The sequence below is a fragment of the Sabethes cyaneus genome, chromosome 1 (assembly GCF_943734655.1).
Source record: "Sabethes cyaneus chromosome 1, idSabCyanKW18_F2, whole genome shotgun sequence".
NCBI classification, from domain to species: Eukaryota; Metazoa; Arthropoda; class Insecta; order Diptera; family Culicidae; genus Sabethes; species Sabethes cyaneus.
Window position 1 is genome coordinate 67120440 of NC_071353.1, and position 27865 is coordinate 67148304.

A 27865-nucleotide genomic window follows, 5' to 3' on the forward strand; every position below is an offset into this window, starting at 1 on the left:
CCTGGTATATATCAATTTACTTTGCACAGAGAACAGATTAACAGGCTCGAAGGAAGTAATCGATTTTTTGTGTGTAAAATCTGTCGGTAGCGCCCTCCAGAAATAGTTTGCCAAACGCATGAAAAAATATCCATGTACCTTTATCAATATTTCTTTGTGCTGGAGTTACATAGCAGCGATGGCAGCGACATCAAGATTTAGTTTGCCACTTACTGCTCGAGGGGTGCTCTATTGAAGGATTACTCGTAGATTACATAAAAACCTTTTACACACTTTTTGTCAATTACCTGGTAGTCTGTTCTCTGTGCTTTGACTGCGAGCAACCAGAATAGAGTCGCGCGCAACTAAACCAGCGAAAAAAAAGTTTTAGATAATAATCGCAATATATGCTCGCATTGAATAAAACAACTATCAATCTGTCAAATATGAAATGGTTCGCATTCTGAACTGATTTTAACCACTCGAGGAGAAATAGCCATCGAACTGTCAAATTTTAACTAAAAATTTAAAAATTTCGCGAAATGGTTCACAGCCTTAATTTTACCCGCGTCTAATAATATATGATGGCAACAGTTATACCGTGATCCTAGAGTGACTATATACAGAGTGGCGCCAAGTCATCCCAAATGTATGCAATGCGGCTTTTCCAAGGTTTTTCTTTCTCTTTCCTGCATACGCGTTGGATAGGTCGTCTGCTCGATTGGAATGACACTGACAGATAATTATCATTCCAATTTTGACATTGTCGCCACTCTGTATATAGTCACTCTACGTGATCCTTATTGTTTCAGTGTACTTTGTCGCTGAAATTAAGTCAAATTTTTTTCTTTTATGTGTCCAATTTTCAAGCGTGTATGTAAAATTTTTGACAGCTGACACTTCCAGAGCTACCAACGTGCGCGAATGATTTTTGGTTTGTGAACGCTGCTGTCTGCTGTCGCTAAGCAAAGTTGAAATCGGCCGATCACTGACCGAAAAAGTATCAAATTTTAAAGTTTCCGATTCCGATTATCCGCTCTACTGGAAGTAGCTTGTAAAAACACAGATTATACGACTGATTTCAGTTTCGTTAATTTCTTGCATGTAGGCGAGAATTGCTGCTCAGTATTAAACAATTACAATCTCGGAAAAGAAACGAGATTCTTTTGCTTCCATTGAGGAACAGATTCTCCGCCAGAAATCGGCAGATGAACAAAAGTGTGTGTGTGAATTGTTCAAGTGAAGAATTTGAGTCTAGAAGAAAATATTGTATGACTATGCAGTGATCTTTGGATGTGAGTATGCTCTAACAAACACTTTCTCCGCGGTAAAAGAAAATCTGTTTTCACCAGTATTGCCAGATGTATGTTAACAACTAGATGTAGCAATAATTTTGACATAAAATAAAAATGCACCAATATCATTACATTAATAGCAAATGTTTTTGTTAAAATGGTTAAAATCAGACTTCAATAAACCAGAAGTGCATATATTTTATATATTTTAGGATATTCATCCGGCAACACTGATTATACTGATTTTTAGCAAAAATAGCTCAAGTTGACTAAGGCATTTGAAAGTTTTAGGACATTAATAAACGATTAAATTACTCTGTTATTACGTGGAAATACCTTATCAAAGATTACTGAGTGAGAAAAGTGTGTGCAAAAAACTCAATGTTCTCGTGAACTCCTAAAAAGCTATTTTTTCAAGTGCGGCTGAAAGGCGGAGGGTAGTGATATTCGAGAGAAACAAGTTTTCATTCATCCTACTGCAAATTGGTTGCTGCTTCTTGTTACGCACACACTCTAAAGTCTAGTAGACACGTTCAGCAGGACGAGATCAAAGGAACCATTAGTAAATTTTATCGTATCTTATCCTGAAAGAGTTAAAAGGAGTCTCAGAAAACAAAAAATCCAAACTCGAGAAACGCGATTTTTTTTGAGATCTACAATCAATAATTGGAAAAGGAAAATGACGGACGAGGCTTACCCAAAAACTCTGTACGTGGGTAATTTAGATCAGTCGGTAACGGAGGACTTGCTCTGTGCATTATTTGGTCAAATGGGCACAGTCAAGAGCTGCAAAATTATACGCGAGGCAAGTAGCGATCCTTATGCATTTATAGAATACACCAGTCACCAATCAGCGCAGACTGCTTTAGCCGCAATGAATAAGCGACTATTTCTTAAAAAAGAAATCAAAGTGAACTGGGCTACAAGCCCAGGGAACCAACCGAAGACAGACACCAGTCAACACTATCACATATTTGTCGGCGATCTTAGTCCAGAAATCGAAACCGAAACTTTACGAGAAGCATTTGCTCCTTTTGGTGAGATCTCTAACTGTCGGATTGTGCGTGACCCGCAAACGTTGAAATCCAAGGGTTACGCTTTTGTATCTTTTGTAAAGAAAGCTGAGGCTGAAAACGCCATACAGATGATGAACGGACAATGGTTAGGTTCGCGAAGCATTAGAACTAATTGGTCTACTCGAAAGCCCCCGGCACCTCGTGAAAACGCTAAAGGTGAGTTTATAATTAAAAGTATCAAGATTAGTAGTTTAGTTAGAGCGTATATTACTATTTTACTGGTGAATATTCCAAACATAGCATACCATTCATTTTTTTACCGTACACAATGGGATGAAACCCAAATCTAGGTAAACAAAAATACACTAAACCGTTAGTCCTAGGTATAGAACAACATGCTCTGCCTATATTTCCCATTTTTTAGGAATACAGTGGTTTACCGCTTTTATCTACCTCTCCGGAAATTTTTGGTAGACAAATTTGGGAAAAAATAAATTTCTCTAAAATAATTTAAAAGAACAAAAGATATTGTTGATATTGATCATTTTCTTTAAATATCAGCCATTAGCCATAATACATATCAATTCAGCAATTTTTTGGAAATATGTATATCTAAATTTAAAATTGCTCTGATTTGATTTCAATTTTATGTAGTTGTCCTTTTGCAGTAAATTTTAGACTCGTATTTTCATTTGCCCCCTTTCAGATTATCAAATATATTTTTATCTTTCATTACTTGCATATGCTTTTGTAATTTATTTACGATGAAATTCACTGCTAAATGTGGATATATGTTGAAAAACGTTTGTGATTTCGAGTGAAACTCGGGGTAAATTTTTCCAAATGTGATTGTTGCGTTGTTCAGAAAGTGCTTTTATTTCGTTTAAGAATAAGGCCAGTACGGGCAGGCTTGGCATACACTTTTCGCTTTGATTTTGCTCTTTTGATTACTGCTCCTCACCCAAGCAGAATTTGAAAAAGTGGTGTATGGGGCAGTTGTAAAGCTAGTAATTATCTATAATATTGCTGAAGAAAGTGAAGTTTTATCTTTAATATTTACGGCGCTGTAGGGCAGCAATGTCGTTGGTAGCAAAAAGAGCGCTCTTTTTGCTACCAAGCGGGTAGCAGCCTTATAGCGCCATAAATACAAAATGCACAGTAATGCTTACTTCAGCAATATTGTAGATAAAAGCAAATTCTACAAACGCCCCATACATAACTTTTTCAAATTTTGCTTGGGTGAGGAGCAGTAATCAAAAGAGCAAAATCAAAACGAAAAGTGTATACCAAGCCTGAGTACAAGGATCACTGATAATGAATAGATGAATGTTTCTGGGGATCATCCTTATTTATCACAGCTGTCACAAATATCTCTGAAAAATGTCGAATTGATTGGGTCGGCCGGAGGTTTATGGTTAGTAAGGAAAGGGGAAGTATACCAGACCCGAATACCGAAGGAGCATTCTACAATGAATATGGGCATTGATACAAAGGTAGCAGATGGGAAAATTATATCAATTTTTGTACATATTATAAAGCAAAGCCTAGGTGCTATATTCCGTTATCGAAACTTGACCTTCTGTTTTTATACGACAGACTTCGCAGCCAGCTGGTAGAGTGCTGGACAATTGCAGGGCCAGTTGCTACGATCCTATTGACTCTAACAGCCTCTCCCAGTTTTTTTTTTCGAACATACGACATACATTCGAACATTCGAACATACGAACATTCGAACATACGACATATACATATTATATTACATTTAATTCACAATACTAATATTTCTAGCGGCTGGGTTTTGTGGTTTCGTCGCCAATTTCCGTTATAAATACTGCGCACTAGCTCTTTGGTCTGGAGGGTGTGACTTTGTTTCATTGCTTTTGTCGACTACCGGGTATGCCCAGGTTTTCTTGCGCTCAATATACTTTGTAGAACTAGCTTGGGACACTGCATAAATGCCGGGGGGTTGAAAGATGAACTTTGTTCCATGGTCCGAGGTTGTTTGTGTTGGAAAACTAATGCTGGGTGCGGGGTTGAGGACGAGACTTTTATTTCTTCACTATACTACAGTTTATAACTCAAGTAGTACGAAATGTCCAGGGCAAACCTCATTTACATCCCAGGATGTCTAGGAACCATCCAGGATACCACCTGGACAGAAAAATATCGATTTTCAATCCCCCTGTCCCATCCATGGACAAGCGTGGACATTGACTCAACCCCCACCCTGTTTGTCCACGTGAACATTTTTTTTTCTTATGAAAAATTTAACAAAACAAAAATGCATTGTGGTAAATTTTGTTTTCAACTTGATTTATGCAGTATTTATTAAAAAAGCTTAGGAAGGAAAAAAGGAAGTTCCATAGTCTAAATCTAAAGGTTTCCACACAATGCATACGAACTTTGAGTCGTTGCGGAAATTTGTGTTTTTCCATGAATTTTCTGTAAAATTTCCGCAGCGTATTAAAATCCGTATGCAAGGTGTTAGGACCTTAATTCTTCTGTTCATAGTCGTCTTGACTTGACTTTCACTTGACGATTTTTTCCGTCAAGAGTATTCCTGTCTGAAATACAAGCAATTCTAGAATGTACGACTGTGTGCTTGCGCAGAAACTATGGACATTCAAATATATGCATCATGTCCGACAGCCAAACAGCTCTAAACGCTCTAAAGTCGGCGAAACGCACATCAAAACATGTCTGGGAATATGTTCAATCACTCCAAAAATTATCTTGTTGTAACCAAGTCAACTTGTACTGGGTCCCAGGTCACTGTGGAATCGATGGAATTTTGCAAGTCGATTAAAATGGAATTTGGAGGAATTCAATAAAATAACGGTAGACATTAGTCATATGGTGCTAGTGTGCTGTGAACAGAACGAATTTTTGATCACCAAAAATCACAATTTACTTAAATTTTTATGCCCAAATATTGCCAAAATATTTTTTTATTGTTTGCTGTCACTGTTCGTTGAATAGCACTGTGAATAACATAAAGCAGTCCCCCGAAAAAGGTGGTGGTGTACGCCCAGGGTGATTTCTTAGTTGTCCATTATTCAATAAAGATGGTTTTTGGTACATTGGTAGTATCTGGGATAACTTCTACGGGGTGAAGTGGCTGTCAAATTCATACATTTTCGATGTCCCACGCATAGGTACCAAAATGTTAATTTTGACAGGAACCAAAAAATTTGCTGGGAATTCCCCTTTACCGAGGACCATTTGAAAGTTGCTCTCTTCACTCCTACATGAAAAAGAGATAGCAACACACCATGCCCTTGGATAACTTAGTCAATTGCCAACAATGAACTTTATTGGTTAATGGGCAGTTGAGATATCACGTTGGGCATACAACACCACCCATCATCTTATTCGAGAGATTCCTGTAGTTTAAACGTAATTTGAGTAACCTGGATTTACTACATTGGATTTTACTACAAAAGTTCAAATTAATGGACAAAGTAGTCAAATCCCCTTCAAAAAAAAGTCTCCAAGCCTGGAAAACTCAGGGAATTCTTTTTTCGAAATTGAGCAGACACCTCCATCATTTTTCCTCTCATCATCGTTATCATCCTCATCATCATAAACATCATACATCATGATCATCATCATCATCGCCGTCCTCATCTCATCATCATCATTATATTTGAAATCTGACATTCCGGCCTTTTGCAGAGTGAGTTCGTGGAGTCCGCGCAGAGCCGGAACGTCTCCGCCTGCGGGCATAGGCGTGTCGGCTATGCTTGGGGCTCTACCTGTGTTTTAGTGGGCGACGTTGTCCTGTCAGATAGAACTGGTGTTTGTGGTTGATGACATCACGAAAGGGTCCGGCAGTGTTTTATACGCTATTAAGCGACCAGCTGGATAACCTGCCTATAAAAAAGGAAAAAAATCAGAAGGGCTGTGTACAGGACACGACCGCATAGGCGACACAGGACTACGTCAGTCTCCTTGCAGTGATAATTGCATGTATCCACGCATGTAATAATACGATTCTTCATGTATTGTATATCATGCTACATGATGCAGCATTTGTTGAGACTAACTGCAGGTTGAGAAAATTCGATTATTTTTAAATGAATGTTAATAGCGTCTCAAATCTTACTTCAACATCAAACACTATTTACATATATATATATGTATTTTGATGACATCAAAAAATTGTTATGTTAAAATGGCTTGACTGTGCTGCAGGTTGAAAAATTCAAATTTTTGCACAAGTCGATAATTTTTGCCTTTCTACCTATAAATATGTAGTACAAAGGTATAGAAATCACTCGGAAAACCGGAAATGGAAAGAAGGTCCTGCGGACCGAATGTCATATACCATTCGGCTCAGTTTCGAAAATTGAGCATTTTCTGTGTGTATATATATGTGTGTGTGTGTCACAAAACAAAATGTCACAAAAAATGCAATGTTTTGATAAAGAAGTTATATTAAAGGTCTATTTCATTATATTATGTCGAAAAAATAGGAATAAACTGCGCTCAACAGGTGAAATAACCAAAACAAGAAAAATACCTTCAAACGCTGTTTTCTCAACTCGATGATATTGCAGATGGGACTGATATGCGATTCGAGGCAGCATAGGTCGCTTAACTGATTTGAACAAAATAGATTGCATTTGAAAGGGGAGCCTTTCAAAACCTTAACTTCCAAATTTCATGATGAATGGGCTTGTGGTTTGAAAGTTGCATAAAGAAATGTGATACAAAAGTATTCAAAACATATTTTTGTTACATATAAATATCAATTTAATGGGAAATACTTTACAATTTATTGTTATTTGAAAATACTGTCGGGATCTATTAAACGAAACCGAGTTATTGAAAATCGGATGATTACTTCAAAAGTTATTCAAACTTTAACACTTAAGCACTGTATATTAAAACTTTCAATACGTGCAAAGCCAAAATATTACAATCAAGGGTCGATTGTATGTATGTATGCATGCATGTATGAATGTATGTATGTGTGCATGTATGTATGTATCATACATCCTTATGAGGTATCCAACACATCAGCAAAGTTTAATTTCAATTAAAAATAATCGAAACAAAAATGGCTCTTTTTCCAGCGTTTTAACCTTCCTAGTGCATTGGGGTCGTTTTCGACCCATCGGCATACTTACAAAGCTTGATACTCAGTAACGGTACGAGCTAGAGACTTGAAATTTTCTGACTTTTCCTAACTTTGGAAAATTAGCATTGTGGGGGAGTTTCAGCTTTCAGCGACATCTAGAAGAGCCACAGCAAAAAAAGTTACATATTATGCATTAAGGGTCGAAAACGACCCAAGTTTTGAAATTGCTCTCATTCATCCATTTTCAATCCGAATTTCGTTTTCTTTACCTCGTTTGAAAGATATGGCCAAAAACTAGCACCCAAGGTATGTTGGGGAATATTTGTTGACTGCTGGCCACTTCTGCGTCGGTTCCGGAACACCCACTACCAGGTCCCGGGGAATATTTTTATATTTTGAGATAATTCATTTTGCGGCACATCAAATCACATTGGCTTGATAAAATAAGACTAGTGGAAGTACAATGGGGACATTTTGGACCCGAATGGCCATTTCCGCATCGGTTACGGAACATCCGGTACCTGGTTTTTGAGGCCATTTTTGAATTTTAGGATGATTTCTATTGCGGCACGTCAAATTTCATCTCATTGATAACAAAAGACTATTGAAAGTATAATAAACACATGTTGAAGGCAAATGGCCACATCAGCATCGGTCCTGGAACATCCGGTACCCGGTTTTTGGGGACATTTTTGTATTTTAGGATAACTCATAATGCGACATATCAAATCACATCGGCTTGATAAAATAAGACTGATGGAAGTAAAACAATGTCATTTAGAAGCCAAATGGCCACTTTACCATCGGTACTGGGTCATCCGGTACCAGTTTCGGGGGACATTTTTGGCTTTTGAGATAATTCACCATGCGGCACCTCAAATCACATCGCGTTGATAAAATAACAACAATGGAAGTATAATGGGGCGTCAGTCGCATATAATTCGGTACCCGGTATTTATAATGAACCGTAAAACGGGGTAACTCGGGGCAGATGAATTACCCTGTAATCCAAAAATGTCCCCAAAACCCGGATACCGGATAGTCCGGAACCGATGGTGAAATGGTAATTTTGGCTCCAAAATTTTTCCATTGTACTTCCATTAGTGTTATTTCATCAAGCCAATGTGATTTGATGTGGCGCATGATGAATTATCGTATCCAAAAATGTTCTCATAAACCGTGCACCCGATGTTCCGGAACCGATGATGAAATGGCCATTTGTCTTCAAATGGTCCCCATAGCTCTTGTAACTGTTTTATTTGATCACGTTGTGATTTGATGTGCCGCAAGATGAATTATTTCATAATTAAAAAAAACCGGCGGAACCAGGTACCGGATGTTGCGGAACCGATGGTAAAATGGCCATTTGGCTTCTAAATGACCTTATTTTATTTTCATCAGTCTTATTTAATCAAGCCGATGTGATTTGATGTGTCGCAAGATGGGTTATCCTAAAATACAAAAATGGCCCCAAAACCCGGGTACCGGATGTTCCGGGACCAATGCTGATGTAGCCATTTGCCTTCAAAATGTCTTTATTATACTTTCAATAGTCTTACGTTATCAAGCTGATGTAATTTGACGTGTCGCAAGATAAATCATCCTCAAATTTAAAATTGTCCTCAAAAACCGGGTACCGGATGTTCCAGAACCAATGAGGAAATGGCCGCTTGGGTCCAAAATGTTCCCATTGTACTTCCATTAATCTTATTTTATCAAGCCAATGTGATTTGATGTACCGCAAAATGAATTATCTCAAAATATAAAAATATTCCCCGGGACCTGGTAGTGGGTGATCCGGAACAGACGCAGAAATGGCCATCAGTCAACAAATATTCCCCAACATACCTTGGGTGCTAGTTTTTGGCCATATCTTTCAAACGAGGTAAAGAAAACGAAATTCGGATTGAAAATGGATGAATGAGAGCAATTTCAAAACTTGGGTCGTTTTCGACCCTTAATGCATAATATGTAACTTTTTTCTAATGCATTAGGAAGGTTAAGCAGGATGTGCTCTGAAACATTTCAATCGTTCTTTTTTCAGTTTTCTTCTCTTACTGTTGCCCGCAATCGGAAATGTTTGTGGCAACTTGCTTTTTGAATTATTGATTTACTACATACATTCATTCTGGAGTCTAGTAAGGAAAATACAATAGTTGCTCGCAGTAAATTGAAGTTTAAAAATATGACTAACTGAATTATAGATACATATTCAGATAGGGTATGTCGCTGCTTCGTCGTAATTGCCTATTCCCGTCCTATCCAACATAAATTATTAAAAATATCAGCGATTTTATGACACACAATGCAAAATTAGTTATTTCCTAATATTTTAGTTTATTGACTGTCATATGCGATCAATCAAAGTGAGCTGAGATCTATTTAAATGCTTTTTTCATTAAAGAATTCCCAGCAGCCAAATTTCCTACATTTATTCGCGCGACGAAGACTAATCGTTTCAATTTCCGTCATTCATAAAATCAAAACAATTTACGCAACCCATTGTCGTTATTCTCCAGCCGGAAAAACTTGCATGACCAGCAAAAATCTTGCAGAATAACATTTGTTATACCGTCCTACACAAATACATGCGCGCTAGCTGCGTAAACATCATTGTGATTTTTAGTTTGGACGATGAAAAATTTTGATGGGCGGATTTTAAAACGGTACGACCAATTTAAGTATTGCAGTCAGTTGTGTAATTTCAATAAAATGCTTTAATAATCGCTTTTTAGTGAATTCAAAGTGCACGGGTCGGAAGGTAAGTGTGTCTAAGTCAAATCAGCACAAGAACTTTTGGAGTATTCATTAAATCTACCGCCATCCGGGGTGAGATTGGGCCACGGGGGTGAGATTGTGCCAAAAACGAAAAATGTTTATTTGTGAAAATTTATTATATCTATAGAAACTGGTGACATAAATTCAAAATGATGATGAACATAACATATTTCTTCATAACTTAGAATGGAACACAGACAATATTAGCAAACTATTTAGCCTAAACAAGGTTTCAAAGTTCGCGATCAAAAATACGCGGAAATAACGCTTGTAAAAAATGTTCCGCATAAACCAACCCAAACAAGAAATCGCATCAACTTGCTATTTTGAAGGTATATAAACTAATCATTTACAATGTATTGAAAGGCTATTATGCGTTGGATAAATTTTGATTACGAAAATAATATTTTTCGAAACTTTGTACTTTTCGAGCTTCACGGGGGTGAGATTGTGCCAAGCCATAATGATCGATCTAATTTGTAGATTTCACATACACAGCCAAAATACGTCAGTATACACCAGTACACTCACATTCTTTACTATTGAGCACAATATTTTGACAGATTAGATTGCATCATCCATTTTGGAGCAAACAGCATCATAGGTCTGCTAAATAATTTAAACTAATTTTTACTTTTTCTTTGGAAATTCCAGATACTTTAAATAAACACTCTATTATAAGACGAATATATTATACCGTGTATAAACATCCAGTTTTAAGGAGGGGGAGGGGGTGGGATAGGCCACATGCTCTGCGGCCGCGGGTTCTCGAACGAAGTAATGGTTTCTTTTGTTAAATGATCAAATTGGAATGCCCCCTTAGGATACACCCCTTCATATATCTCCCTCTTGTAAACCCTAGAAACGCTACTGGCTATATAAAGGCTGTGCATTGACTACGAACTCTTTTTTAGTTATTTTCGTTCATACTTTTTGTATGATGCGTTGTTTTTGGCCGACCCCCTGCCCCTAATAGTCCACTTAGTTCATGGACGACCCCATGTGAACTACTTTACACTGATATTTATGTGTATTCTTTATAAACATGATAATGTTCACTGTTTAGGTTTTTAGCCCAACTTTATGTTTTTGGCACAATGTCACCCCCTAGAAGGGGTGAGATTGTGCCAAAGTTCATGCACTTCCAGTAAAATTAGGTTTCATTGTAACTAAACCATCTCTACGGTAGTTGTTAATTGAACAATTTAGTATATATTGACAGGTTTGAAATCAACTTAGTTCCTAAATTGTGTGTATACTGAGCTAAAGAAGAAAAATATAATGTTTTTTGGCACAATCTCGCCCCGGATGACGGTACCTAAGAAATGTTGAAAATTAGAGTGTCTTTCCTTACTAAGACGGGAATTAGAAATAAACCCCACTAAGAAATAAAAAAAGATCTAGTAGAAAGGCCAGCTCTCGCCGCTAGGTGGATTAATTCGGGTTTTTTACATCGTTTTTACTCATTTTCATGATTGAAAGCTACTATAGAAATAAGTTAAAGTTGTTTGGAAAATGTTTTTTACCTTACTGCCTTATATCGAGTTGACGGTCAAATAAACATTGGCATCACTACGGATCCCTCCCGCTTTGTCTTGTCCATCATTTTTGAAAGAAATTAATCTAAATGTAAAGCTTGACTATTGTAACTATGTAAAGAATTGCAGGCAACTAACTGACGCAAAGCAGCAAATGAAATTTTCAAAACTATTCTCGGGAAACGTTTCATTTATTTTTTCTTTGGTTACTTACGCTGATTTTATAAGAGGGCATGTCAATTGACAGTTCGTTTCATAGATCATTTTGCGATGACGTCATTTTGCCGTCAAATGACACCACTTGGTGCTTTGTTTACATGTTTTTTGTCACATCCAGCAGTTTCGATTTAAAATTTCGTGAAGGATTACTGCATCAGTTGCTTTAAAATGCATGTAAGGTGCTTTCTCTTAAATAAAAACTATAATTTTGTATCATTATCTGCCGGACAAAGATAGAAAACTCAATTCAAACTTTAACACCATGTAAACAAACCACCAAGTGCTGTCAAAAAAGTGTGATTAGGAGCTCCCGTGTAATGATCTATACATTCGTCGGTTTACTACCAAAAGGGTGCAAGTAAAAAATGTAACTACAGGTATACCTCGATAGTACGTACAGCCGCGCATCGTTTAGCGTACGTACTATCGAAACGTTCGTACTATCGAATCACAACTTTTAATGTAAAGTATTATTTGTATTATGCTAAATATTGTCAAAAACTTCCAAATTTTGATATATTATAAAACAAATAATTATTTTAGCAAAATTATTTTAGAAAAAAACTACAAACGTTAAAAAATAGTTGTAAATTAAAGCAAAAGGAATCCAAAAACGCTTAGTTTTTTCAAAATTCTCCCTCAAATTGAAAATTTACATATTTTAATTGAATAAATCTAGGTAAAGGTTTGGTAGGTACATAGTTGTCTATATGTAACTGAAATGAGGAAGCATGGAAAAAGGAACTCAATAGCCGTCATACGGGCTATTTCATTCCAATTCCGCTAATATCGATCGAGTGAGCTTCCAGTATCTATATGCTGGCTATATACCAGGCTGCTTATCTGCCCCTAAAAGCGTAACTGTCCCATATGATTTTTTTATCGATTTTGAGAAAAACACGGAAGTAACTTATTTATATCCTAAATTACCTAAAAAACTGTAATTCAGACGGACTGCGAAAAATCCAAAAAGCATCAAGCATGAACAGTTCCATATGCAAAATAAAAGCATAACTGTCCCATATATATTGTCCATTATGAACATTTTCTTTTTGCCAGTTGAGGTAACAATATTTTTTTTAATTTACGCCTCTATTGAGTGTGATGATAACTTAACAAAAAAGTAATATGAAAGTAATATTTGTTTCTAAGTTTATATCCCTACGATAAAACTGAACCTTGTCGTGGTGTAGGGCTTTTTAACTAATCAGTAAATGAACAGCGGTCACGTTTACTTCTGAATGTGGGTATATATCAAAATACTTTTGTGATTTCAAGTGGGACTCGGGGTAAAAATTTACCAAATGTGATTGTTGCGTTGTTCAGAAAGTGCTTTTATTCCGTTTAAGAATAAGGCCAGTATGGGGATCTCTGACAATAGATGAAGTTTTCTGGGATTCATCCTTATTTATCACAACTGTCACAAATATCTCCGAAAAATGTCGGATTGATTGAGTTGGTCGGGGGCTTAGGGTTAGTAAGGGGATGTAAGCGGGATACCAGATCCGATTGGATGCCGAAGGACCACTCTGTAATGATTACGGGTAATAGCACTTCTTAGGTAGCAGATGGGAAAATTAGGTCAATTCGTGTCGCGTGTTCGAGTTTCGGCTAGGCGGTGCTGCTAGATAGAGTAGGATTTTTGCACTGGCCCCGTGGCTGTCCTGAGCTCTGATGGCCGCCCGCGGGCTCTGTCGATGGGAAGGGGTCGAGTATTAAAGAGACGTTTAAGCCCAGAGCTTTACAGCACTTTGGTCTCGAGGGTTGGAAGGCGGGCGAGTCTCTATATTTAGAAGCTTCTGTCGACTACCGCGAACGTACAGCTTGTCCTGCGCTCAATTTACTTTGTATCGTGGGAATGCACTGTGAATACTAAGGAGATGAAAGATTAAATTTGCCCTGATAAGTTGATAACCACTAATGCTCCGAAATTTGTCTTACCTATTGGTTCATTTGTGGTTGTTTGTGTTGGAAAACTGAAAGCGGGCGCGCGGTTGAAGACCGGTGTCAGGCGGGGCTGACGAATTCTCCACTTCTTCACTATACCACATATTGCAACTCGAGGGGTACAAAAAGTCCAAAGCACATTTACAAATTCGATCTATTATTTTTCTTCTCATCATCATAATTATCATCATCATCGTCATCATCATCATTATATTTAAAATATGACATTCCGGCCTTTGGCAGAGAGATCTTAGAGTCAGTTCGTGGAGTCCGCGCAGGGCCGAAACGCCTCCGCCTGCGGGTATAGGCGTGACGGCTATGCTTGGGGCTCTACCTGTGTTTTAGTGGGCGCCAGTGCCTGTCTCGTCAGGTAGAACTGATGTTTGAGGTCTCCCTGACACTTTGTTGACAACACAAAAGGGCCCAGCGCAGAGTTTTATACGCTATTAAGCGACCAGTTGGATAACCCGAAAAAAAGGAAAAAAAAAAGGAAATATTTGTTTCTAAGTTTATATCAAAGCTCGGTCACGATTTTTTCTTAATCGGTAAAGATTTCACACAGGCACAATTTTCTTTTGGCTATGACAGGGAGAAGAGTATTTGATAGAGCAGCTTTTTTCTACGATTCGATTCCACAATGTTCTTTATGGTGATTTTTTATTTCATTCGAGATGTTTTCAAAAAAATAACTCGTGTTGTTTTTTCGACAGTAGAGCATACTTGTAGCTCAAAATTCATACTTCATCAAGTTTTCTGCTGTATTTAACAGCGAAGCTGCCGTCTTTTGAATATAATCTTTCGAATGCTTTCGAGATATTGTAATTTATAAATTGTTGATGATGATGACTATGTCCAAGACCGCGATGTCTTCCTTGGCTTCTCTAATCACGATTTTAAAATCCTGAAATATTATAGGAGCGTTCGGTTGTGCATACATTGGCAAAGGAATTATCCTCCGCCATGTACGGTTAAAAATTTAAACAGAATATATGGGACAGACATGCTTTTACTTAGCAACTTGCGCTTGTAAATAAAAGCATAACTGTCCAATCTTCGAAATTTGGAAATAAATGCATTTGTGTTTAACTTTACAACAAAATTAATGTGGATAGTTTAATTACTAGCATAACGTGATTTTTTCTCCGAAGAAAGTAAAATCATTCATGAATAATGATGCACAACATATATATTGCTTGCAGTCTCATTTCCCCACTTCACTTTTTTCCATATGGGACAGCTATGTTTTTATGGGTAGTAACCGTATTACACGTAGGTATTTGACGAACACCACTATCTGCAAATGAACGAATATAACATTGCCTGCTGAACCCCCCGTCGCAGTTGCGAAGATTGCGAATCACGGAAAAGGTGAATTCTCTGACCAAAAATTTGCAATATCTAATGCCGATAAGTCTACCCGGAATGCGAAAATAACTGTTATTTAGAACGTATATTTGATTAATTTACTATTTAAGAACTGTTTTTAAAATAATGTTTTTTTTTACATAATAGAAATAACTGATATTATTCAAAAATTTATAATTATTGAATACGTATTTGCTTGTATTGACTCATAAATATTCATAAAAAACTTTCTATATAGAAAATAAAAAAAAATCATTGTTGGAAAATGTACGTACTATCGAGGCAAAATGTACGTATTATGGAGGGTACGTATTATCGAGGGTACGTACTAACGAGGGTACGTACTATGGAGGTATACCTGTATAGGGATGTTCAGTCATAATGTCAAAATTGTTTAAACGTATTGAAGAGTCAATTTTCGTTAATTTAATCTAATAAGTGCCTTCATTACATGTTGTATAGTAATATAGCATAAAAACCGTTTGTTGACATTTTGCGACTTACGATTAGAGAGCCACTGATTTTCCTCGCTTTGAGAAATGCTGCCACGATGCTCCAAAAACCGTTATTATCAAAAGAAATTCTCCATGAAATCTGAGTATGTCAGTCGATTCGTAATACTTACCACCATATTTGGGTAAAATTTAAAAAAATCGTATGCACCGTTTTGAAGATACGGGCTTTTAAAGTGAAATGAGCACAAATCTCAAGAAAATGGACGAAAGACCTGTATACAAATGCGCACAATGGTATTTGTTCAATATCGGTATATGTATTGCTTTTGAGCTATGCTGGATGCAATATAAGGAATTTGAATGACTTAAATATGAAAGATGAGTATGTATTAACAAATACTGCAGTAATTATGCATATTTGTGATTATGTGTAAATAGCGTGTCAAAAAATGGTTTTAAATAGTCTTCATACATATACATTTATGTACATAATTAATATTATTGAATAAAAACTTAATAAATAACCTTAAATCTAAAATTGATTACATAAACTTACACAACTAATTATTTAGTTAATTATTCTTCCAACTAATACAAATAAATTAAACTATCCCAAATGTCCACTATAATAGTCAACTACTGCGCGTAAAAGTTGCTTTTTATACGATGCTGATGTTTTTAGGGTTTTATATCTTTCCCAAGTTGTCGAGAAGTCACTGTGCACAGATTCTGTGGCCTGTTCATTGTGCCAGCCCAAGCCACGTCCAGATTCTTCACAAAACTCTTTAATGTGAAATATGGTTCCCAGCAAGCAGCGAAACTATCGATATCTTCTCTATATCCATCTTGCAAATCAAATGCGAAACATTTTTGATAGAGGCTTTTGAAATGCTTCAGGACCTAAAGATAAAGAAGTGAAGGTTTACATTTGTCTGCAATAGTCGAAAAAAGGAAACCTTACATCGGTATAGCCACGTAAATCCTCATTGTCCATCAGGATATCTACATTATCAAGCAAACTGTGGCAGGCACGACCCGTAAACCCATAAGTTCGCTGCTGATGTCTTACATGATTTTGGTTGATCCATAGATCTGCCCAGTCTGGACTTATTTTTTCAACGGGTTTGAATACTGTGTTTACTATCCCAAGCGTCACGCGGAGGGGAGGCAAAGGGCATAGTCTCAAAATAGGAGTTCTATATCTTGACCGCGTACCATCGTAGGCCTGATGCAGCTAGCGTAATTCTTCCGGTTTTTGGATTCCAGATGTTTTCTACAATTTTCGCGGAAGTTCCCGATTGTTCTTGGTACTCAACGTAATGCAAGGTTTGCCTTTTCCATCTCGCAATAAGGGCAGGGATTCGCTGAGGGATGTGCCATGATTCCAATTAGATGGTTGATGATTTTCAAATCTCCGGCAATAATCGATTCGAATTGATGCAGTTTTAAAAGTTTTATCCAAATTAGAGAAATATTGTCGTAAATGAAGCCGTTTTACGCCACTATCTTTGAAAGCATTAGCATGATTGTTTTGAGTCTTCGGTATGACAGAAAAGGGTTATTTTTGAAAAGCCGCCTCCACCATCGATACCTCGCTTAATGGAGATCATTATTGTTAACTAAGGCCTAGTTTTCTTGATTCGTTGGATGAGTTCGGGTACATTTTTGCAATATACCACGGGTACGTGGGAAGACTGGGTCAAATAGACATCTTCAGCTGAATTAAAAATATTCTTAATATGGTATCTTTGAAAGTTCTTTGTTTAATTTATCTTCTGCTATTTCTGCAAGCTCTACTATACCGAACAAATCATCGGCTGTGAGTTGAGCCTAGCGAGTTTTTCCTTCAAACCAGTTTGTATCTTCATCCCACCACGCTTTAAGCCTTTTACAATACCTGCCAATCAACAATTTCTTAACCAATCAACAATAAAACAAATTATGTGTTATTGAAAGAACTTCAAATGAAAATATTTATATTTTTTTGAAACGATGGTTCTACAATTGATAAAGGGATGGTAGGGGAAAGAAATGAATTTTTTTTGGCGAAGAAGGGGGAAGAGCGGAAAGGTGAGGAGGTGGGGGGGGGATATTGGTAGCTACGCTTAACAAGTAGTCGTTTTGATTCCTACCTTTTGTCCAATGCTGGAAGGTGTATGAGTCGAACCAAGCTATAATCTGAGATTATAACCGGATTCGAACCCACAACACCCGCCAGGGCATGTGGTTCGCTGGTACTTGTACCTTTGAACCATAGAGACGCTGGACAAAAGGAGACTACAAAACCCACTCATCCATTTTTGAAATTTTGACTAGACAAAGTCAAAAGTCTTACAAATCGATTGGTATACTCAGATCTCAAGGAGAATTTTTTTTGATAATAACTATTTTTGGAGCACCGTGGCTGCGACACGCAGAGCCGCCACAAATACAGATATTTGTGCATGCATAAATTTGGGACCCATCAATTATTTCAGTTGCTGTGATGTCTGGCTCTACTAATGTTCCTGAATTTTAAAGTACTTCATATACTATTTATGTATTATGTTCTTTAAGGCTGTGAACCATTTCGCGAAATTTTTAATTTTTTGGTTAAAATTTGACAGTTCGATGGTTATTTCTCCTTGAGTGGTTAAAATCAGTTCAGAATGCGAACCATTTCATATTTTACGGATTGATAGTTTTTTTTGCTCAATGAGAGCATATAAGGTGAGAATGAAAATATTGTTTATTCTGTCCGAGTTAAAATTGGATTAATTTTTGGTGTTCATTTGCTTTTATTTGATAGATAAAATTCATCTTATTTCAACCCGGGTTGTTTGAACAAATTTATTATGCGATAAGCATCCATACCAATGTAAAAAAAATCCAACGAAAAATCAGTGAAGCACGTCGAAGCTCTCTTCCTCACCTGTGCATATCTCATTGGCTCTCAGAAGCGAACCATCGAACTGTCAAAACCTTGGTCAAAACCAACCATGCTCCCGAGCAGAGTTATTTTCGACAGAAATTAAAAAACCATCGAACTGTCACATTTTAACCAAAAAGTTAAAAATTTCGCAAAATGGTCAAAACTTTCGCAAAAAGATAAGATCGAGAAAATAAAATATATACTTCGGAGAAAACGGTAGGGTCCCAAATTTATGCATGCACAAATATCTGTATTAATGGCAGCTCTGGCGTCACGTCACATGCACAAATTTCCCTTCAACCCTGTTTCCGAGCAAAACAATTCTGAACAAATTCTTGCAGTATATGGATGCAATCTGACAAAAGGAAAGGGTGGCCGCTCACTTTTCTATGACGTTTCACTTTCAGGATATCGGATTGGACTAGGAAACCGCTGTAGGGGTATGAGGTGGGAGTGGGACCATCATCATCATCATTTAATGTTTAAAGGTGGTATCGGTTGAAGGAAAGGGGTGGTTTTACACTTCAACAAAATTGTTTACGTTCAGGACATCAAATTGGACTAGGTTTAATGTTTAAACGATAACACCGGTTGAAGAAGATGCGTGGTTTGGCACCCTGGCGTGCTTCCCAAGCATAGATATCAAATTTCACTAGGTTTAATCGGGTTCGTAAGGAATTTTGTTGGAACGAGGAGGTTTTGTCACTCTTTCTGGCGTACTTCCCAAGCACAGATATGAAATTGGTCTAGGTTCAATTGTCTCAAAGAATCTTCGACCTGTTAGGACGGGGAGATTTTGTTACTTTTTTATTTCTAAAAATACATTAAAACTGTGATAGCGTCTTTTGCAACCAATCACGAAGCGAGGATTGCCAGTTGGACAATGCTTCATTATATTCAATTTTTCAACAGTGTGTATTTTGAAATCAATAGGTTTCTATATTGAGGTTGATGCGTAGAAGATTTTCCGATCGATTGACGCAAAAATATTTAAAGTCGATCGGGAAACCGCTAATTAGCGTCATTTATGCAGGATAGTTGTTCGGCATTCTTGCCGTATTCCCTACGCAACGTCCAACTTTAGCCACCTTTTTAATACTGGGTTCTCCATTAGAGCAATGCGAGTTCATGGTTCATCCTCCCCTACCATTCTCTGTTCTGTACGCCATCGAACATCGTCCTTGGCACTCACAGGTCCTCCTCGAGCATTGCCCACGTTTCATGCCTGTAAAGAACAACCGTCTGAGCGTCTTGAACAGGGTATAATTTGTTTGGGGGCTTAGTCTGGTCGACCGTAATTGCTTGTGTTGAAGCCCATAGTAATTACTTTAACCCTCTAACGGGCTACACCGTAAAAACGATGCGATCAAGCTAATGACTATTTTATCATGAAAGTACACACAAAAAAACCTTAAGTTCTGATTTTCATGCAAAAATAATTATCTGGAGCAGTGGCAGGTAAGAAAAAGTCCAATTTCTCTTTTTCTTTTTTCATGTCTAACGCTCTCCCAGATATTTTTTCAATTCCGATATATTACAAAATTAAAACAATGCATGAAATTTACTCATAGAAATTTCTTTTAGGTCAATCATTTTGTTCTAGATGTCCTTTTCCTTCAAAAGTAAAAAAGGGAGTATTCGCGCATTAATTATTTTCGGAATTTTTGTTTTTGAAAAATGATAAATTGAATGCTGGTCAGAATGTATGATATTAGTATTAAAATGTCAAGAAATCTGTTCTGAATACATTTTGCATATTGCCAATTAAAAACAAATTTCGTATTCGGCTCTGGAGCTCCAAAAGCGAAGGCCGTCTACAGACGGTCTTACCCGTTAGAGGATTAAGAATGTAGTTTATTGAACAGTGATGAGTACAGTATGGTTCCGATTATATCAGCTCCCGATTACATCTACACTATCATATCAGTTTTCCAATTATATCAGCCCAAAATTCACGAGGGGCTGATATTGCAGAACAACACTGTATCACACAACTACTCAAATTTTAAACTAAATGAAATAGCTAATCAAATTTTAAACTAAATCAACTGTAAACATTGATATATTCAACGCACTATTTTTGTACATATTTTATTCTAGGTATTAGAAGCGGAAAGACACCAGGTTTCGAAGAAATCTATAACAACACCGGCCCAACAAACACCACAGTGTATTGTGGAGGATTTCCGCCTAATACAATAACGGATATTCTTATCAATAAGCACTTCAGTCAGTTCGGCCCAATTCAGGATATTAGAGTATTTAAAGATAAAGGATATGCATTCATTAAGTTTATGTCGAAAGAACCAGCAGCACGAGCCATTGAAGGCACTCACAATAGTGAAGTGCAAGGACATCCAGTGAAATGCTATTGGGGTAAGGAGAACGGTGGTGAAATGGCAAGTAATGGTGTTCATGCAGCGGCTGTCGCTGCCGCAGGAATGGTTGGCATCGGTATAAACAGCATAGCTGGAAGTCCACTTCAGTCACAAAACGCTGCGGCTGCCGCAGCAGCAGCCGCCGCCGCTGCAGCTCAACAACATGGTGCTAACCAACAACTTACTCAGGCAGCTGCTGCAGGTGCTGCTCAGTACCCATATTCCGCGTACGGTCAAATGGGATACTGGTATCCGGTATGTATGATTAACTTCCAATTTACTTGTTGTAATAATCATTGTTTGTCTTTTAGGGTTATCCACAAATGCAAACTCAATATATGCAGCAGGGATATGCGTATCCTTATGCTTATGCCACTGCTGCTCCCCAGCAGGCAGGAACTACTGGTATGTTACAAATGTTAATATCAATGTAAAATCTTGCTACAATATATTCTTTCCAGGTTATCGTATGATGCAGCCTAATATGGCCGCTGCTGGTTGGGGTATGCAGACTGTACCAGGGGTAGGCACAAATGGGGCTGCCGCAGCAGCAGCGGCGGCCGCTGCTGCTGCATCTTCCCAGCAACCTATGATGTATGCAACAATGCCGCAGTTCCAGACACAATGAGAAATAATGAAAAACTGTCCCAACAATAGCATCGTCAGCAAAGTAGTAGGAGCCGCAACCACAGCTCAAGTCAATCATCAACCGGCCGCCCATTACAATCTAATAACTAATCCTGCAGCAGCAGCTGTAGCTGCCGCAGCCAATCTCAGCAACAGTCTTATTTCACCACCATCGATTATCACAAATGCTAATAATGCAATTATCTTAGCAGCTCATCACCAACAGCAAACGGCGACAATTCACCAGCATCACTCATTCACACCTCACCATCATCATCTGATAACATCATCGCCGGTTAATCCAAATGCTCCAAGGGCAGCGGCTGCTGCCAAACTTTATCATCAACCAACAGCGACGATCGCGAATTCTTTGCTCGCAACACCTGTCAGTTCTACTGCTTCTTCCAGTACTTGTCAGTTACCAGTGCGAACGATTACAGCCGTGGTTGGTGCAATGACGACTATTGCAACATTAGCGTCCACTGCAGCCACAACCGTGCTAACTCCTTCATCTTCCACGTCCGCCAATGGAATTGTTCCTCAAAGCAATGGTAGTAGTAGTGATAGTAATAGTTGTAACAGCAGTAGTAACAGTATTGCGGCCGCTGTCGCTGCTATCATCAACAGTAATCTTAACTTTAGAAACCACAGCAGCAGTATCTCTAGTAGCAACACAGGTGTAAAAGTTCCCAGCATTAGTACTACCTGCAGTAGCGGAAATGGTAGTAATGTCGAGCATAATCATCTCAAACACAAGATGAACAGTGAAAAGGAAACAGAAGCAAAAGAGATTACCAACGGTGAAGGGACCGCTAACAATGTTCGGAAGAGAATGAAACTGGAAAATGGTGACAGTTGTAGGAATTACTGCATTGAGCTAGAAGGGACGGTAGCAACAACGACTACTCAAATGACAACAACAACAACGATAACGAGCATGCCGTTGACTAACATTGTCAGCAGCACGGACAATTGTAAAATCAAGCAGGAGAGATGAATAGAAAACGATGATGAATGATTGTATAGTGTGAGAGCAAATGCGTATACCGGTCTGAACGGTTCGATATTTTGTTATGTTCCGGCTAAATATTCGCGGTGAGTTTAGCGTAAATGTTCTTTTTCAAATGCTATCGCTTGTTAGTCGCTTACATAGCCTAACTAGAACTCACTTGTTAGACTTTTGAGCGAGCATGAAATTGCAAAGCACAATTTTTCATCTATTTTAATAGTTTTCAACCGGGGGGAATCCTAATAAGATTAAGATAGTATTGGATCATAGTCTGTATGGTTGGAGTGATATTCTACGTCGCTGTAGAATTGGAATACAGTTTTCTTTAGTTTCTTGTTTATTTTCACGAATGTTTCGAAAAACCTCCAAAATAACGTATTGTAAAACATGCGAAAACCAGTTAACGTAATGGTCATAAATTACGGAATGATTGTTTAATAAAGTAGTGACGAATATGTATAATTTTATTTATAGTTTGCCACTTCTTATAACCCTATCCAATCGAACTTATTCTTAAACACAAAATGCCGGTTTTTCATTCACATGGATAGCTTGATGCTTGAATACGCCAGCTCAGGCTAATGGATGATTGATTGATAATGATTCAGCAACATATTATAGTACCATTTTGCAAATTTGTTCCAGATGTTATTAATTTTCTGTTAGAAAGTGTAACATTTTCGACATTGTTTGGTGAAAGTGTCAACTGTACAACTACCACTTATTAGTGGCAGCATGAGGTTCGAGTAGGCCGAGATGCTTGAAGATTTTTCAATTACTGCTATAATCTAGAAGGCAGTATTTTCTGGCCACTAACAATTAAGACATTCTGCCAGTATCGCTTTTTTCACTTCCTCAGTATTTTATTGTGTTTTACATAGTATCATTGCAAACAAAAATACTAACCCAAAGTTTTACCGAATGAAGCAGTTAAACGCCGTTCACAAACGACGTCCGGTATTTTTCAACGGTTAGGAACCCTCCCACCCTCTATTGCCCATTTTCGTCAGCTTAATCCCGCCACCCTCACTAAGGTGGACGTCCAGATTGAGCGTTTTATCGTACATTGCACGTTTATTTATCAGTCCTTGTCACTGAATTTGCCGGATTTTTCAATCGTTTTTGATTTTTGTGAATGGACGTCCGAAATCACGTATTCCTTCCCTCCCCGGAGTCCAATAGCATCCGTTTTTTTTTCAAAGCCTCGTGGTGAGTTATGTTACCCAATGCATTTCCCTACCTTTTAACTCCCAAGTGGCTAATATTGAAGCTTTTGCGGCAATCGATTCGACTTTCATTGATTTAGTATCAGCCTTTTTGAGTGAGTATCAAGAAAAACAGATTTTTATTTAGCATATTAAGGTTAATGAATAGAAGTTCTTGTTTATTCAGTTTACCTGGACACAAACAGTCGAGTCCATTCCCTCGAGTTTAAAATTTGGTTGCACTGAGTAAAAATCTTTTTCATGCCAAAACGTGCAAAAGCTACGAGAGATTCGTTTGCTCAAAATGTTATAAATATTTAAATTGCTTTTATACTATATGCAACTGCACACAAAGACAATTGGCAATTACTTCAATAGGCCAAGAATCACTAAATCTACTGAATTAGAAAACTAGGTTTTTCAATGCCGAATAAAGAAGTAGAAAAATAAACATCAATATGTATAGGGAGGGTGCATGTCGTATTTTTGTATAGTGTTACTAAGGTAACGAGAATTTTTATATAACTTTTTGTGAATTTGCTGAAAATTGCAAGCCATTCTAATTTAAATAAAACAAACTAGAAAGATTTGGATAAAGTGATATTCATGTGAGCAGCCGTAGAATACCATGCCAGACCAAAGCGCGCGAAAAGTAACACTTTACTTGGAATGGTGCGTATTTATATTTCGCCGCAGCTGCAGCTGATGTTACCAATGGAGTACGCAAATACTATTTTCAAGAATGTCCAATGATAAGGATATTTTTATTATGGTAATGTGTAGATACCAGAAACTACGACATCATGGTCAGATATTACCGCACCATTTTTGAACGTTTTGCTATTAACCGATTTTATTCAAATTCTCACGAGAAGACCTTTGTTAGATTTAAGCAAATGTATGGTATCACTCCAATAAGTACCAAAATTGTTCAAATTTTTCCGATCTGACATACATGTTTAGTGTCATTCTAGGGCGTTTTAAATATGACTTTTGCGAGTAACTGCTTTAAGCAACTATCCCGGACAGATAACGGAAAACTGTCTTTGAGACTAAAGGCCCAAACAGAATGCTGCGTCAACGCTTTCGTCAGCGTTATTCTGACAGTTTTCCCATGAGTTTACTGTCAAATTGGCGCTAACGGATGCGTTGACGATGCATTCTGTTTGTGCCTTAAGCAATTAAGCATTTCGGGCGTGTCTTCTTGAGTTTTACATGTTTTTAACAGGCTGCTACTAAAGAGAATGTTTTAGAAGAACACTTGATCATTGGAAAGAAAATGGTCAAAAATAGTTACTCTTAGTAAACTTATCCTATACATAAATAGTTTTCATTATTGGTGACGCCACATTCTTGCTAATCCTTGGTTTCCCTCGCCATAACAACTTTACACAAAACTAACGTTGAATGGGCTCTCCAATATGCCCTACGATCAGGTTTATCAAATTTAGTGCTGTGACAAAAAACACTTACGATGCCGCTTGACACAAGCAATTATTTTTTTTTTATTTTATTTTCTTCTAATATTTATTCTCAGTAATATAAGAACGTTAGTATTGCACACATTGCAACATAGAATTTTCAATATATCAAAATTAATTCCTGGTGGTTTTACAATGTGTGTTCTGTATGTACACCGAAGCAATACTTTACAGAGAACAATACCTAACATACCTACTACTCACTGTGAATGGTATGAACACCAGGCATCAGGATGTTTGCCAGTTTTATTGTGTCGCCAGCACTAAATTGGACTTCCGTAAAATCGGCAAACGATTTTTCTTCCGTACCGTACTTTAAACCTAGTGTCGGAAGTAGTGCACTGTATAGCAAATGAGCAAATTAATGTACGGTACGAAAGAAAAATCGTTTGCCGTTTTTGCGGAAGTCCAATTTAGTGCTGGATACACTCTATATTCACATGCCCACACTTCGTGACCTTTGTTTTATACTAAATGTCTTAAACAACTCGTTTCGAATGTGTAATCAAACGTGACGTGTAACTTCGAGCTTTTTTTACTAGCGGGATTGCATACTAGCTTTTCAGCATAGGCAACGTTTATTTTTACTTCGTTTTTCGAAAACAATTTAAAATATGATCATAATTTGCTTTATTTTCAAAAAACTTATTGTACTTTAAACTTTCGTTAAAATAGAACTAATGTATTCGAAGGTTACTGCGCAAATCTTCCAGTTTTATTTCACGTTGCTTGGTTCGAAACATTTTTCGGCAAAATGTAAAGTTCCGTAACTTTGAGAATTGCTGGAATTGTCACGTTAGTGTTGATTTATGTTTTTGTTGTGTGTAGAAGCTCTGTTAAAAATGTGTTTATATTATTACTTATTTCAACCGTTCTGCCTTACTTTAAAACTTTATTGATTGTTTTTGTAAAAAAGGGATATTTGCACCGGTATTTATGAAAACTTGGGTTTTGCATTCAAAACCCAACGTGTAGTCAAACGCAAATTAGAATATTTGCGCAATTGTTTACATTATGTTACATTATTTATGATATCCTTTCAATTTGTTTAATTTATACCCTGTTGCACTCAATAATCCGTTGAAATTGCCAGAACTGACATGCATTTCCTCCGCCCGAATTGAAAGAGCAATTCAAACATAGTTCGAAATATTCGACATTTGTTCCAATAATTAAGCGCAACAAATCGTTTTTCTAGTATGAAGAGTAAAATATGTATAGAAGAAGTAACATGCGTGTAATTTTTTCTACGTGAATAAAAGTAAGGTGAAGAATAATACGAATTGAAACAAAATTGTATCTCACCAATTACGCTCAGATAGGCCCAATTGAAAAAATGTCGTGTGATAAAAGCGTAAGTTTCAAATGTAAACATTGACATTTTTGGCATTCTACTTTCTACTTACTTCTAGAATTTAGATCAAGTATAGTTGAAATATTGATTCTTACGCTGTTATCGAACGTAAACAAAAAATTGAACACTCTGTTACTAATAATTAGAGCGGTTTAATTGTTTTTCGTTCTCGTATGAGTGAACGCGTGGATGTTGTTTTGCTTCTAATTATTTAGAACTCGCCAGCAAGGTTAGAATTAAATGAAGATAATTATTGGATAGATTTTTCTTTCCTTCGAGTGAGAATGTAATTTAAAATTGTATGGTAACAAGAAGATTTGTGGGGAAAATACAGTTTGATTGAAGATTGATCATAAAGCAATCAAACTTCTATTTAAGTTGATAAGAAACATAAAACTTATAACACAAAGCTTTTCACCATCATGTTGACCAAACCTACGATACCGCGAGGTAAACTCGTATAACAAGGCTGCTTCATGATTTAGAGCCACATGTGACTCTTATAAGTAACAGCGACATGCAACTGTTGAATAAATGGGATTTAGTTTAAAAATAAACAAACATTACCAATTCGGTTCATTTTTGAAAAATTTTGTTTTCTGTTTTAAAATGCAAGGAGACGAACCGATAATGTAAGAATTAGATGACGGATTGAAAAAATATTAATCTTAGATTCTAAGTAATTATTCTAGTTATTGATAAATGAAATCTATTGATAAAAGTAAATTTAAACCTTTAGTAATTAAGAATTTATATATATAAGGTGGCAAAAAAATCATCGCGTATGAAACTGGAATTAGCAAGTGCGAAAGTTGGTAAAGCTTTAGTGTAAAATTCTTTTATTTTAAAAAGAAATCACGAGAAACGCTCTGATGTATGAAAAAGTGAAAGAAAATAAAAACAAAAGACACAAAAGCGTGAATGGTTAATTGTAAGCATCCTATAATATACAATTATGAGTTGCCGTAAAACGAAAAAAACGTTTTTAAAACAACTAAGAAGAACGGAACTTAAAAGTATCACTGGCGTGTAAGTAGAATCGTGACACGTAAGCACGAGAGTTTGCGACTAAGAAACTTTATGACGGAGAAAAGAACTGTGTGATATAAACAAAACAAAACCAGAAAATCAATTATAGTTATTTTAAAAACCATAAAAAATAAAAAAAAATTTGAAAAACTTGAGATATATGAAAATAATGAGGTGACCTGAAAGAAAGCCATTT

At 37.0% G+C, this 27865-nt stretch overlaps 2 protein-coding genes across 4 annotated transcripts; both read left to right on the forward strand.

The window, feature by feature from the left end:
* The first annotated feature begins 970 nt into the window (after positions 1-970).
* Positions 971-27760, forward strand: LOC128739121 (nucleolysin TIAR). Of its 3 annotated transcripts, none has more exons than XM_053834729.1 (5): positions 971-1274; positions 1534-2506; positions 20687-21219; positions 21276-21369; positions 21426-27760. In XM_053834729.1, the coding sequence occupies exons 2-5, from the start codon at positions 1954-1956 to the stop codon at positions 21590-21592; spliced, it is 1347 nt and encodes a 448-aa protein (XP_053690704.1). In that variant the 5' UTR covers positions 971-1274; positions 1534-1953; the 3' UTR covers positions 21593-27760. The 3 variants fall into 3 exon arrangements, with proteins under 3 accessions (XP_053690704.1, XP_053690538.1, XP_053690617.1); XM_053834563.1 differs by having other exon boundaries at positions 1560-2506; XM_053834642.1 differs by having other exon boundaries at positions 1566-2506.
* On the forward strand, positions 21599-22588 carry LOC128745778 (uncharacterized). Its single transcript, XM_053842855.1, has one exon. It carries the CDS (start codon positions 21599-21601, stop codon positions 22586-22588), a length of 990 nt encoding a protein of 329 aa, XP_053698830.1.
* Positions 27761-27865: the final 105 nt, after the last annotated feature.

Excerpts from the sequence above, each read along its gene's own strand:
- LOC128739121 (XM_053834729.1), top strand. The coding sequence starts at position 1,954 with ATGACGGACGAGGCTTACCCAAAAACTCTGTACGTGGGTAATTTAGAT. Across the intron at positions 2,507-20,686 it reads ACCTCGTGAAAACGCTAAAG|GTATTAGAAGCGGAAAGACA; the intron begins GTGAGTTTATAA and ends ATTTTATTCTAG. Across the intron at positions 21,220-21,275 it reads AAATGGGATACTGGTATCCG|GGTTATCCACAAATGCAAAC; the intron begins GTATGTATGATT and ends TTTGTCTTTTAG.
- LOC128745778 (XM_053842855.1), top strand. The coding sequence starts at position 21,599 with ATGAAAAACTGTCCCAACAATAGCATCGTCAGCAAAGTAGTAGGAGCC.